This window comes from Myotis nattereri (assembly GCF_964212035.1).
Source record: "Myotis nattereri genome assembly, chromosome: 13".
In the NCBI taxonomy this organism is placed as follows: Eukaryota; Metazoa; Chordata; class Mammalia; order Chiroptera; family Vespertilionidae; genus Myotis; species Myotis nattereri.
The window spans coordinates 61,139,239-61,153,483 of NC_138088.1; the positions used below are offsets into that span (position 1 = coordinate 61,139,239).

At 61.6% G+C, this 14,245-nt stretch overlaps 1 protein-coding gene across 2 annotated transcripts in view; it reads right to left on the bottom strand.

Moving 5' to 3' along the window:
* TACC2 (transforming acidic coiled-coil containing protein 2) overlaps nucleotides 1-12,865 on the bottom strand; it is a gene marked incomplete at its 5' end in the record, with an annotated part of 38,448 nt that extends 25,583 nt beyond the window's left edge. For both annotated transcript variants that reach the window (XM_081105160.1, XM_081105159.1), the window contains 2 exons: nucleotides 694-830; nucleotides 12,798-12,865. In XM_081105160.1, the coding sequence (XP_080961286.1) occupies nucleotides 694-830; nucleotides 12,798-12,865 (205 nt within the window). The remainder of the gene's footprint in view (nucleotides 1-693; nucleotides 831-12,797) is intronic.
* Nucleotides 12,866-14,245: the final 1,380 nt, after the last annotated feature.

The window sequence follows — 14,245 nt, forward strand, 5'->3', positions numbered from 1 at the left end:
TCACACGGAGCCATAAAGTTTTCTGTCGGACTATCAGTGTACATGTATACATTAAAAAATAAGTGTATTACATGGATGTTAGGAAGGATGTTTCTCTTCCTCTCTAAAAATAAACTATTTAAATAAATTTTTAAAAAGACTACAAATAAATGTATTTTTCGTCATCATATACTGTGTTTTTGTCGCTCGAATGAATTTTATTATTTCTTCAAGGTTCTTCACGTACGTACACCTTAAGAGACATCAAGTAGGCGTAACATGTTCTCAAAAAATTAGGGTTGGCACGCAGAAGAATCTCGAGTCAGAGATTTTGCTGGTTTTGGCACGCACTCACACAAAGGTTGCCCACCCCGGCTCTAAATGAATAAAAACATGTTTTAAAAGAACCTGCAGAGTCACTGGGCCGTGCAGACCGGCCTTTTACACACAAAGAGCAGAAGCCGAGACGGCACCAGAGCCGCCCAGGACCCGCCGGCCCCTCGACCCGACTCCGGGTGCAGGTGAAGCAGGTGGAAGGCACCCAGAAGCCCCCGCACACCCCGCCCAGTAAACACAGAACCTGCAGTGCCACTACCCTCAGCGCCACTCACACCCACAGCCCCGAGCCCAGCATCCCCGCTGCAGGGGGTCCCGGCACCCCAGCCCCGCCCGGCGGAGTCCCCGTGTCTCCCTGGGGCGCGGGCCCCTGGTTACCTGGTTCTTCCGGGGAGGGGGGCGCGCTGACCTCAGGCTCCGGGACGACCTCGGGGGGCGGCGGGGGCGGGGCCGGGGGGGCCTTGACAGGGGTCGTCGACTCCGGGGTCTCAAAGGCTTCTTCCGAGTCAGAGCTCCTGACGGAGAGAGAGGGGGAGACACAGGTCAGCGGGGCCAGACGCGGGGTGACGGCGGCCTCTGGGCCCGGGGAACCAGGCTCCCTGCCAACGCCACGCTCCGGACGACGCGAGGAAGGGCGCCGTGCAGCGAGGCTCCCGGGAGGGCCCCTTATCACCCCACCCCACCCGCCGAGCACCCTGGCTCCGCCCACCAGCCGCACACACCCTTCCCGGGACCCCAACATGGACAGACACATCAGAGCCGCTGTGGACGGGATCCCAGGAGCCGAATCCGCAAACTATGGAATTCCGTGAGGAAGACTCATTCACCGAACCCGACGGGCCCACAGCGCTTCCTGCAGACGGACGCCCCGCGAAGGGCTGGCTGTCGCGGGCAGAGTGAATCGCTCCGGACAGCTCGGGTCCCGGCGCCCGTGTCTGCAGCAGCCGCTGCCCAGGATGAAGCTCAGGGCAGGCACAGGCTGAGCCAGGAGGAGTGAGAGTGAGGACCACCTCACGGCCCCGGGGTCGCCCGGCCCCACACCACACGCGTCAGGGGAAACGCTGGGGAAGTGACGGCGCTAACTGCCTCCTCCCGGGGCCTCCGTGAAGGACCGGCAGGCCGAGTCCCCGCTGCTGGCCACCCACAGCCACCGCCCACGGCCACCAGGCCCACGGCCACCACCACCCACAGCCACCGCCACCCACGGCCACCGCCTCCCACGGCCACCGCCGCCCACAGCCACCAGGCCCACTGCACGGGGCCCACAGCCACCGCCGCCCACAGCCACCACCTCCCACAGCCACCGCCGCCCACAGCCACCAGGCCCACTGCACGGGGCCCACAGCCACCGCCGCCCACAGCCACCACCTCCCACAGCCACCGACGCCCACAGCCACCAGGCCCACTGCACGGGGCCCACAGCCCCCAGGAGGTCGAGCCATCTCACCAAGGATCACTTCTGGCCCCACCCCCTAAGCCCCCTAATTCCCTGGCCGGGGTCTCTGGGACCTAAACCTCTTTAAGACGCCACAAAAGTCAGCTGCGAGGATGCGGTGGGCTTCTCGGGCGGCCGGCAGAGACCCTGGGGGGACCCGCGCTTCTGCCCCACCACCCGCCCCACGTGAGGCTGGGAGCACATAGGGCCCTGCTCTTCCCCGCAGCCAAGCTGATGCGCTCGGGTTCGAGCTGCGGAATCCCACGGAGGTCTCCCAGCCGCACACCTGCTCAAGGGGACGCCATGCACCACCGCCATTCACCGCCCGGCGCGGGAGGCGGGGCCTGCGGAGGGGCACCCCCAGCCCCTGTGGGGTTCCTGCCTGTTCACCAGGAACTAGTGATTCTGCACCAAGACCCCAAGGGCTACCGCGGCCCATGGTCCGGCATTCCCCCCGAGCTGCCTGCCTGGTGCACATTTCCACACCTCTCCCACCAGCGAGTTAATTAGAGGAGATGGGGGGGGGGAGCTGTTCAATTAGCTCCCCTCCCCTCCCCTTCCCAGTGTCCTGGCTGCACACATTCCCGGGAGCAGGGACTGCTGCCGTCCACCCCACAGCGCCTGCCCGCACGGAACAAAGAAGAGCCCCTCACAGCCCGGCTCCCGGCGGCTCCCGGCGGCTCCCGGCGGCTCCCGGTGGCTGCGCGTGGCTTTTCTACAACAGGGAACTACAGGACACGGAGCGCGCCTGCTCCGCTCCACACACTTTCCAAAGGAAAGAAGGAGATTCATTGAATTTGTTATGAAGATGCATCCGACAGAGAGACCTGCCAGGACAGTCCGCTACCCCGTCTCTAAACGACAGGAAACATGTTTACCAGAACACACGCACTGTTCTGTGTAAGTAAACATGCAAACATACGTGCACAGTCCTATGTAAGTAAACACGCAAACACACGCGCACACTGTTCTCTGTGTGAGTAAACACGCAAACACAATGAAACATCCGTATCAGTACATGTAAACACAGCGTAAGGAGACCGTCTGCCCTTAATGGCCAGACACGAAACAGGGTGGCTCCCAGGCCCAGCATGACAAGCGTTAGAATAACCCTCGTGTTGCCCTTTCTGTTCGCACCCGGCGCTGGGTTAGGCCCATTTCACAGGTGACAGGGCCCGGCCCCGAGGCACAGGGCTGCGCCCGAGCCCGTCTGGCTAGGAATCCCCGGGAGCCTCTGAAACCGGCCTCTCACCACACGAGTGGCTTCCAACCATTGTCAGCGACGGAACTATTTTTCCAAACGAGTCGTACGTAACATTCCTGTGCAGAGAAAAGGAGCACGCGTGTACTTCACACGTTTACAGCGCACTCTTCCCACAACGCCATCAGCGACAACCACCGAGCCATCCGGCCGATCTGACCAAGGGCACCCTCAGGGGGTCCGGGGAGGCCGAGGTCAGCTGAGGCCCGGACCAGACCCTTCCGGGGGCCACAGGATCTGCTGTGTCCTCACCCAAGTGTCTGTCTGTCTGTCTCTGTGTCTCTGAGTATTGGCTCCCTCTCCTCTCCTCTCTGTGCACGTGTGTGCAAACGTGTAAACACAGGCATGCATACGTGTGTGCCTATGTGCACGTCTGTGTGCCACAGCCCCTTGCTTCTCAGTGTCTCCTCCTCCCCCGCTAGTCTCAGTGCGAAAGGCGCCTTTGGAGGCCGCGCGGCTCGTCTGAGTCCTGCTCCGTTAATAATTAAAGCGCCTGCGTGTTGACTCTGCAATCCATCATTGATAATTTTGCCTTTAAATCGGCCCTTTAAAGCCTTGCAGGTTTCTATTCACAACAGTAATCGGGGAAGGATCTGAAGGTTCTCGCAGCATCAGCTACTATCACTGCGACATTTCACTCCACGTAAATATCCCCGAGGCACACGGGGAAGCCACGGTGTCTAACGAACACGCACACACCTGGCATGGGGGCTTTATTTTATCAGAATAGATATTTATTGATTTCAGAGAGGAAGGGAGAGGGACAGAGATACAGACACCAATGATGAGAGGGAATCATGGACCGGCTGCCTCCTGCACACCCGCCACTGGGGGTCGAGCCCAGAACCTGGGCCTGTGCCCTGACCGGGAATCCAACCCGGGACCCTTCAGTCTGCAGGCCGACGCTCTATCCACTGAGCTAACCGGCCCGGGCTCCCTCTTCTCTTTAAGTCAGTTTGAATTTGTGGGGTTTTCACTGGAAACAGAAGGTGCCTGGCTAGAGCCACAGGGAAAACCGTTCTGAGAAGAGACACAGACAGGCTGGAAGGACACAGGGCTGGGGTTAGGGACCCTCGTCACCCCCCCCCCACACACACACACACACCAGTGGCCTCACACACCCTCTGTGCATCCTGCCTTGTCCCCCCCAGAGCAGCGTCCCTGGAGACGGATGCTGAGGGGGGAGCCCCCGCCCAGGGGCCCTGCCCCAGAGTGTCCTCAGGGTCCTTGCTCTCCGGCCGCATGAGGAGCACACAGTCCCAGCCCAGGGCCTCTGCCCGAGGAGGCTGGGCCGGGAGCCCCAGGACCCTGTGTGCAGGCGTCTTCCTGAACAGCCTCTTCCTGGAGGGAAAGGCTTCCCGCAGCCCCTGCCCTTCTGCCCCTCCAGGCAGAACAATGGACAAGAGCAGCTGCCCTGGGCCGTGAGTGCTGACTCCTGGGGCCCCTGGGGCCGGACTGCTCTGAGTTGCAGAGACCGGATGGGGTCCTGGGGTCCCCCTGACCCCGGTGGCTGTGGGAGCAGCAGAGAGCTCACCCCCCTGGGGCGGCTGCAAGCAGGCTGGCAGCCTCACTGTGAGCGCCCCGCCCCCCGCCCCCTCCAGGGAGGGCCTGACCGAGGACCTCGAATGACCTGTCCCTCCCTCTCCTGGGGGAGGGGGCCCTGGCCCTGGGAGGAAGCCTGAGTTCAGCTCACCTGATGCCATAGTCCAGCTAAAAAGACACTTTTTAGCCAATTGAAAGTTAAAGCAGGAGGATGAACCGCCGCCCTGAGCCCTGACTCACGCTGAGCGGCGCTGCGCAGGGGGGGCCTGAGGCCTGACAGGCCGCGTGCTGTGGGTTTAAGGCAACTTCCTGTTAAGACAGAGCCCCCTGCGACGTCCCAGGTCCCGGTGGGTCCGGCGGTGAGAGCCCAACACCGCACCTTGGTGCCGGGACGCGGGGACGCGGGTGGCAATGGGCCGGCCCTCGGCCTGAGCCGTCAGCCTCCTCGGCATTCAGAGCCCCTGGGACCGGCCTCTGCGGGGCCGGGCGGCCCAGCCCAGCGCCAGCAGCTGCTGCTGCTTCCATTTAAGGAGAAGAGAGGAAGGAGAAAGCACGGACCCAGCGGATCAACTCTTCTCAGTAAGGCGAGCTGGCAGGGACGAAGGCGGGGGGAAGCCAGCCCGCAGCTCACCCCCACAGCCACCCAGGGGTGTGCAGAGGACGCACCTGCCCGCCAGGTGCCCACCGCCAGGTGCCCGGAGCCGCTCCCCTCTGGAAGGGCTATGAATGCAGGAACAAAGGTCATTTGCGGCTCAGCCCCACCAGCCTCCCCATGAGCCCCTGAAGTGCCCGCAGAGGCCTGAGCTACCTGGAGAGGAGCAGCTTCCTGGGGGGAGAAGCGGGCAGGGGGGCGAGTGGCGGGAGCCGAGAGCAGAGGTCTGGGAGAAAGCAGACGTCTAAGGAGCAGAGCAGCCGCTGGTGCGAGCTCCCATGAGAGACCCCGGAGGAGAGAGGAAGCGGGCGGCTGAGGAAGGGCTCAGGTGGATGGGACGGATGCAAGCGGGACATGAAACAGGATACAGAGGAGCATCAACCGTGAGCGCGATGCGACGTCTCAGAGAGAGAGACAGGAGGCGGCCCAGCCACAGACGGAGGACGCTGTACGGGAGACAGCCACGGGGTCTGAGGGAAGGGGGCGTGGCCGTCGTGGCCGCACCAACCAGCTATGACCAGGGCTCAGCAGCCTACAACCCACCTCCTGCTTCTGCAAACGAAGTCTTACCGGGTCGTCGGGTTACTAACGGTCCGTGTCTGCTTTTGCCTCTGACAGCAGAATTAAGTTGTTGCAACCAAGACCACACGGCCTCCGAAGCCTAAAGTACTTACTGTCTGGCCCTTTACAGAGAAAGTTAACTGACACCTTCGTTTCAGACACCCAGAGACCTCAGCTTCCATCTATGAACTGGGGGCAGGAGTGCCAGCTTCGTGGAATTGGTGGGTACAATCTGTCTGTATAAACGGCTAATTAATACGCAGTGTCCCCTTGGGAGTCCGACTGGGAGACCAGGAGTTCATTCACTCACTATGACCTGTGCTGGCCACCAGGGGGCAGCGCAGAATGAAGGCAGGCTCCGGCTGGCAGCTGGAAAGCCCATATCAGCCCAGATCACTGGCCAGGCCTAGGGACCTTACCGGTGCACAAATTTCATGCACCAGGACTCTAGTCTATAATAAAAGTGCAATATGCTAATTAGACTGGACAACCTTCCGGATGAAGCAAGGGCTTCGAGGGAAGCCCAGGTCCTGGGTGCCTGCCGGCAGCTGGAGGGAAGCTGGTGCCAGCAGCCAGGGGAAGGAAGGCCTTCTCTTGCACGAATTTCATGCATTGGGCCTCTAGTATTTACATAACACTAGAGGCCAGGTGCATGGAATTCATGCACAAATAGGGTCTCTAGGCCTGGCCAGGCATCAGGGCCGATCGGGGCCTCCCTTCCCCGGCTGCCAGCCACGGGCCAGGGCCTTCCTTTGTTCTGCGCTGCCCCCTGGTGGTCAGCACATGTCATAGTGAGCGAATGAACTCCCATGGGGACAATTTGCATATCAGGCTTTTACATATAGATAGATAGGATTGATGGATACAGTGTTTCTATAATGTGGCCTTGATGGATACAATGTTTCTATGCTGCAGGATTGATGGATACGGTGTTTCTATGCTGCAGGATTGGTGGATACAGTGTTTCTATGATGGGAAAACCGAGTCTGCTTGGTAGGGTCAGAGGCAGAGCTTCACTCAGCGCTGACCCTGCAGCGCCTCGATCTATTTCCACGTCTTCTGATGCAAACAACATGCCTGGTCTCCAGAAACAACCGCTAACGTGAACCTGTAAACAGAAACAGAGCCCATGCCTCGAGCTACTGCTTCCAGTGCGGATGGACGGGCGAGAGCAGTTCGGACTCACTTGGTCCTGTTGGCCACGCAGGCACCCCGTCGAGCCCGGCACCGAAGCATCAGTCCTTGAACAATCCGTTTTCACGGCACAACTGTTTACAAGGCCCGAGTCTTCATCCTTCATCTTAGGGGAGAGGCTGGGATTGTTCAACAGTGTTCGCTTGCCCACCGGTACCCTGCCCCAGCTCGGCCAATCCATCTGCCAAGAGCAGCCAATCATATTTCAGGCTAATGTGGATCCTAGGCAACCAAAACTACTGCCACAGAAATAGGCCCCGGACAGAAAGAAACATGGGGATGGGGGGAGAAGGGGCAACGGGGAGAGACCAGCCCAGAGTCCAAGGACCTGGATGTCACACTGTCCACAGTCAGCACCCCGGTCCTCACTGCCCGCCCCACTATCGGCAGGCGCCCCATCTCAGCGCCCCACAGAAAGGGATGGATGACCCCTTGACCAATGGTAGCACCTGAGGGCCTGGGGATGTGCTCACCATCAGACTTTACAGAAAATCTGCAGGTAAGTCCCACGGAGAAGGCAGTGCAGGGCCGGGAACCCCAGCACACGGGCGCCCGGCCCCAGGGGCGGGGCTGACAGCTCGGAATGAGAGACCAGCAAAAAGCGCCTGCTAGGAACTCAATGCTTGTGTCCCCCCCAAAAATGTGTCTGTTGAAACTCTAACCCCCAACATAACTAGGTCATGAGGTCACGAGGGTGGGGCCCTCATCATGGGATTAGTGCCCTTATGGGAAGAGACCCGCCCCCTCTCTGACCTGTGAGGACATAAGAGGTTCATCCATAAACCAGGGGGCCCTCTCCCGACACCAGAACTGAGGACACGTGGATCCTGGGTCTCCCGGCCTTCAGATCAATGAGGAATAAATGTCTGCTGTTTAAGCCCACGAAAACCCTGGTCTGTTATAGAGCCCGGACCACAGCGCCCGGGAGGTTCTTCGGGATCGGGCAGCTCCCTTCTCCAGGTAACTCTACAGCTCGTTCCGTTTCAGGGAAGGAAAATCGACGAATTGTGTCCGACAGGAGCATCCAGAGTGAAGTCTGCGTCCAGACACTGAGGAGCGGTCGCAGCCACAAGATGAACGCGGCCGTTTAGGCACATGACTCAGCCAGGGCCCCTCAGGCTTCGAAATGACCCGCCGTGGCCTCACGGGAGGTTCCCGCCAGGAGCCACGGCCCCTCTGGCCTCCGGGGGACTCGGTGCTGGCAGCTCTCCGGCCCAGTGTCCCTGTGTGTGCCACCGTCCGGCGCCTGCGTCTCCCGTCTTTGCAGACCTGGCACCTCACCTCTGAGCACCGAGAGGCAGGCGGCCGACAGGCCCGGAGCCTCTCCGCAGCCCCGACTGCAGGAGGGTCAGGAGCCCCGCGAGGACGAAAGGAGCAAGTCTCCGCTCTCTGGTCCGTGACCACAGATGCATGGATCGCCCAGGGAGGGGGGACCGGAGACCTCGCCCTGGGCCTGGCCGCTCTCTCAGCCACAATTCCGACCTCCCTCCCCCACCTGCTTCTCAAATCCCAGCCCAAACTCAGCAGCCTCCCCCGGACGTGCTCCCAAGCCAGTTCCCTCGTCTCGGGAAAGGCCACCTCCTTGTCCCAGTCATCCCAGGGTGACACACGTCTGTGCTCGGCTGGTGTGGCTCAGCGGTTGAGCACCGACCTATGAACCAGGAGGTCAGGGTTCGATTCCCAATCAGGGCACAGGTCCGGGTTGCAGGCCCCATCCCCAGTGCGGGGCATGCAGGAGGCAGCCGATCCACGATTCTCTCTCATTATCGATGTTCCTATCTCTCTCTCTCCCTCTCTGAAACCAATAAAAATATATTTAAAAAATATACAGAACAGCCCTTGGTGCTCTCAGGGGACAATGGCCCCCCAGCTGCTCCTTGCTGGCGAGGGTGAGAACTTTCTGGAAGCAGAGGCCGCCCCTGGAATGAGGGCCTCCAACCACACGAAGGACAAGGAAGCCGCGCTGCTTCGCCAGCAGACGCCGGGCCCCGGGCCGTGGGGAAGGACGGCACGCCGAGCGGCTCCCATCGATGGACTCGACCACATTGGCTCGAGCACTTCCTGTCCCTCCCGTGCTGCCCTCCCACCCACGCGGAGAAGCGTCTCCCTGCTGCCCCTCTCCCATGTGGGAGCCATGGGGACGGTGGCTACACTTCTCTCCAGACGGTCAAGAGCAGCGGGAAGTGGCCAGAGGTTTTGCCTGGACCAGGATGGGAGTCTCAACCCGCCCCAGGCTCCTGTCTGTGCATAAAGGCCGCCCTCCGCACCTTCCCCAGCCTCTAGATGGGAAATGAGCAGATCCCTCCACACCTTCCTCAGCCTCTAGACCAGAAATGAGCAGATCCCTCACACCTTCCCCAACCTCTAGACCGGAAATGAGCAGATCCCTCACACCTTCCCCAACCTCAAGTCCGGAAATGAGCAGATCCCTCACACCTTCTCCAACCTCTAGACGGGGAATGAGCAGATCCCTCACACCTTCTCCAACCTCTAGACCAGAAATGAGCAGATCCCTCACACCTTCCTTGGTTTCTAGACGGGAAACGAGCAGATCCCTCACACCTTCCCCAACCTCTAGACGGGAAATGAGCAGATCCCTCCACACCTTCCTTGGTTTCTAGACGGGAAACGAGCAGATCCCTCACACCTTCCTCGGTTTCTAGATGGGAAATGAGCAGATCCCTCACACCTTCCCCAACCTCTAGACGGGAAATGAGCAGATCCCTCCACACCTTCCTTGGTTTCTAGACGGGAAATGAGCAGATCCCTCACACCTTCCTCGGTTTCTAGACGAGAAATGAGCAGATCCCTCACACCTTCCCCAACCTCTAGACGGGAAATGAGCAGATCCCTCCACACCTTCCTTGGTTTCTAGACGGGAAATGAGCAGATCCCTCACACCTTCCTCGGTTTCTAGACGAGAAATGAGCAGATCCCTCACACCTTCCCCAACCTCTAGACGGGAAATGAGCAGATCCCTCCACACCTTCCTTGGTTTCTAGACGGGAAATGAGCAGATCCCTCACACCTTCCTCGGTTTCTAGACGAGAAATGAGCAGATCCCTCACACCTTCCCCAACCTCTAGACGGGAAATGAGCAGATCTCTCCACACCTTCCTTGGTTTCTAGACGGGAAATGAGCAGATCCCTCACACCTTCCTCGGTTTCTAGACGAGAAATGAGCAGATCCCTCACACCTTCTCCAACCTCTAGACCAGAAATGAGCAGATCCCTCACACCTTCCTTGGTTTCTAGATGGGAAATGAGCAGATCCCTCACACCTTCCCCAACCTCTAGACGGGAAATGAGCAGATCCCTCACACCTTCCTCGGTTTCTAGACGGGAAATGAGCAGATCCCTCACACCTTCCCCAACCTCTAGACGGGAAACGAGCAGATCCCTCACACCTTCCTCGGTTTCTAGACGGGAAATGAGCAGATCCCTCACACCTTCCCCAACCTCTAGATGGGAAATGAGCAGATCCCTCCACACCTTCCTTGGTTTCTAGACGGGAAATGAGCAGATCCCTCCACACCTTCCTTGGTTTCTAGACGGGAAATGAGCAGATCCCTCACACCTTCCTCGGTTTCTAGACGGGAAATGAGCAGATCCCTCACACCTTCCCCAACCTCTAGACGGGAAATGAGCAGATCCCTCCACACCTTCCTTGGTTTCTAGACGGGAAACGAGCAGATCCCTCACACCTTCCTCGGTTTCTAGACGGGAAATGAGCAGATCCCTCCACACCTTCCTCAGCCTCTAGACGGGAAACGAGCAGATCCCTCACACCTTCCTCGGTTTCTAGACGAGAAACGAGCAGATCCCTCACACCTTCCTCGGTTTCTAGACGAGAAATGAGCAGATCCCTCACACCTTCCCCAACCTCTAGACCAGAAATGAGCAGATCCCTCACACCTTCCTTGGTTTCTAGATGGGAAATGAGCAGATCCCTCACACCTTCCCCAACCTCTAGACGGGGAATGAGCAGATCCCTCACACCTTCCTCGGTTTCTAGACGGGAAATGAGCAGATCCCTCACACCTTCCTCGGTTTCTAGACGGGAAATGAGCAGATCCGAAGAAGAGCAAGCCCGGGAGGATTAAAAATGGCGGCAGAGTAAGTGGATGCTACGAGGACATGCTCCCAGGAACAAACTGGAATTACAACTAAAATACAGAAAAGCAGACCCCGTTATCAGAGAGCAGAGATGAGTTTCAGAGAAGAATGGTTTCCAGGAAGGGCAGCGGCCCCAGGCAGTTCCTCTCTTTTCATTTAAAAAACACAGAAAATGTCAGGCAGAGAAGGTGGGCTTGGTGAGCGGTAAGTGCACTATGGTCACAGAGGTCTATCTATGTTAGAGACCAAGCAGCAGGTGGCGGGAGGGGCCTGGCTGTGGGGCCAGCTCAGCCTCCCAACCTTAGCAACGTTACATGTAGCCAAGCGCCCTCTCCCCAGGCAGAGCCCCCGGGACTGTCTCCGAAAAGGCCCGCATCCAGCAGAAGCTCCCCCCACTCAGGCCTCACTCACCACAGACTGTCCCGCAGTCTCTCACCCGGGGAAGAGGGCGGGAGCTGGGAGGGGGCCGCGCCCCACGGGCTGAGGCCTGTGTCCTCACACCTATCACCGCGTTGTCCTCCCAGGCCTCTTACCCCCTTTCACAGCCTGAGCCCTGAGAACCAGCGAGTGCCCGGTGAACCGATGTCCGTTTAGAGACTTTAAAGAAACGGGTTGGAATGGCCCTTCTCTCCGGAGCCGTGGGCCCTCCCGGCATCGGCATTTCCATCATCTGACAACACACTGCACGTGGACAGAATCCAGGGCAAGCGTAGGCTCCGGGCGAGAGAGAGAGAGAGAGAGAGAGAGAGAGAGAGAGAGAGGGAGAGAGAGAGGGCCCTCCAGCTGATCAGCCTCCACGGTAAGACATGCTCTCGAGGCACAGGGAGGAGGACAAATGACCCGCACCCCTGCTCCTGGGGGAGGTCGCTGGAAACCCACTGGGCTCAGGGGCATGACGTCACCGCCCACTCCCCACTGCAGCCCAGGCTGGGACCATGAGGCAGCCCCACGGCCACCTGCCCCCTGCAGCCCACAGCCCGGCTCTCAGGACACAATCGCTTCACCCCCGCGCCCGAGGCCCCAGGACTTCTCTCCTTTTGGGGGAGGGAGTGCAGGTCGGGGTGGAACCTTGAGGCTCAGGGTGCACCAGCCTGGCCTGCCCAGCCGCCCAGCAGCCCAGCAGCCCCGCAGCCCGATCGATCGATTCGGTGACCCTCCTCCACTCAGGCCCGGCTGGGAGGTTACGGAGACGACGGCGGCACAGAAATGGCAATTCCCACAAACACCACCCAGGACACGGCGGCTTCACAGCACATTCGCTCTGTGGTTCGGGAAAGGATGGGGCCCCGGGACCCAGGCTCAGGCCGACCCCCAGGCCCTGGGCCGATGGCCGGCTGCGGCTGGCTTTCCTGGGAGAGCACTCGGCCTTGTCCAGTGTCCACCCGGGAAGGAGTCGCGGGGCTCAGACCTGCAGGTCCCGGAGGCCCCACGCCATCCACCGGCCCCGCGACTGGACGCCCCTCCACCGGCTGGACGCACGGGCACCGGCTGCCCACACACGTGTTCTCCCACCGGCCCCAGGGGTGCCTGGCGGTCCCCCGGCAGGAACCCCACGGGGCGGTGCAGAGCTCCGATGCGGGGGGCAGAGGTGGCCCCGGGGCCGGGCTGTGGGTAACCGCACCAGGGCCCGGGCGCTCCAGGCCGCAGGGCAGCGGAGGGCGGGGGGCGCATCACAAAGCCCAGGACCCCTCGGGGCGGCGCGGCGGGCGGGGCGCACTTACATGGCCTCGGGCGCCTCCGGGCTCAGGTCGCAGGCGGGGGCTGGCTGCAGGGACTGCGACCCTCCCATCCTCGCTGCGCCCCGGGCAGCCTAGGCGCGAGCAGGGCCGGCGTCCGGGCGCGCGTCCTGCAGCCGGGAGCCCGCGGCGGGCGGGCCGGCGGCCGGGGCGGCTGCACTGCAGCGGGGAGCAGCCGCGGGCATCCGGGCGGCGGCGGCGGCGGGAGGCTGGGCTCGGCCGCCCCGGAGCCCGGGAGCGATGGCCGCGGAGGTGCGCGCAGGAGGGCGGGGGCGCGCCTCGGTGTGTGCGCGGCTCGGCGCGGCCTCCGAACGCGAGCGCCGTGGGGTCCGAGGCTCCTACACCCCAGCAGCCGGCTCGTGGGAGCGACGCGGTGATGTCATCCGCCCCAGGCCGCCGATCGGCTCCACAAAGCTCCGCCGCCTCCGGAAACGGCGGGGGGAGGGGCGGGGCGGGCGGAGGCGCGGAGACCCCCCTCCCTCCGCACCTACTCGCCCCCAGCCCCCACCTCCGCGCGTGGCTTTGAAATGCAAACGCCCCGGGCGGCGAGCCGGCGGGAGGGGCGTGGTGGCCGGGGCTGACCACGGAGCAGGGGCGCTCCGGCTGCTGGTCCCTCCCGGGGAAGAAATGGACTCGCCCGCTCGGAGGTGGCGGCCCGCAGGTACACAGGCTGCCTGGGCGGGGTAGGAGGTCTGCAGGCTCCGCGGCGGCCTCTGCCTCCGTGCGGGGTGCCAGGCCCTGGGCCGGAACCGGAGAGTGGACCCAGGCCGGGCCTCCGAGGACACCTGGCTCACAGCTGGGGAGGTGGGCGCGGGGCTGGGCCAGCTAGGGAGGAGACGCAGGACCTTCAGGGCCTGCAGCCCACCCTGGGCCACCATGTGAGGTCCCCTTGGAGACAGGGAGGCCAGCCCAGAGCCCCCGCCCCCAGGTCCCTAACGCTGCAGGGAGGGCGCAGCGAGAGGCAGCTGGCGGAGACCTGCACAGGGGGCCTGCCTCTGCCCCGCGGCCTGGTTGAGCGTCCACCTGTGAACCAGGAGGTCAGGGCACATGCCTGGGTAGCGGGCTCCGTCCCCGGGTGGGGGTAGGGGAGGGGGGCGTGCAGGAGGCTGCCGATCAATGATTCTCTCTCATCATTGTTGTTTCTATCTCTCTTCCTCTCCCTCTCCGACATCAAAAAATATATAATAAAAAAAACACACAAAAGAGTCCATTTCTAATTCTAAACCCAGGTGGAGACTGCAGGGGGGAATATGGCACCTACCCCAGGGCCCCCAGCACCCACCCAGGGCCCCCAGCACCCATCCAGGGCCCCTAGCACCCACCCCAGGGCCCCCAGCACCCACCCCAGGGCCCCCAGCACCCACCCAGGGCCCCCAGCACCCATCCAGGGCCCCCAGCACCCACCCCAGGGCCCCCAGCACCCATCCAGGGCC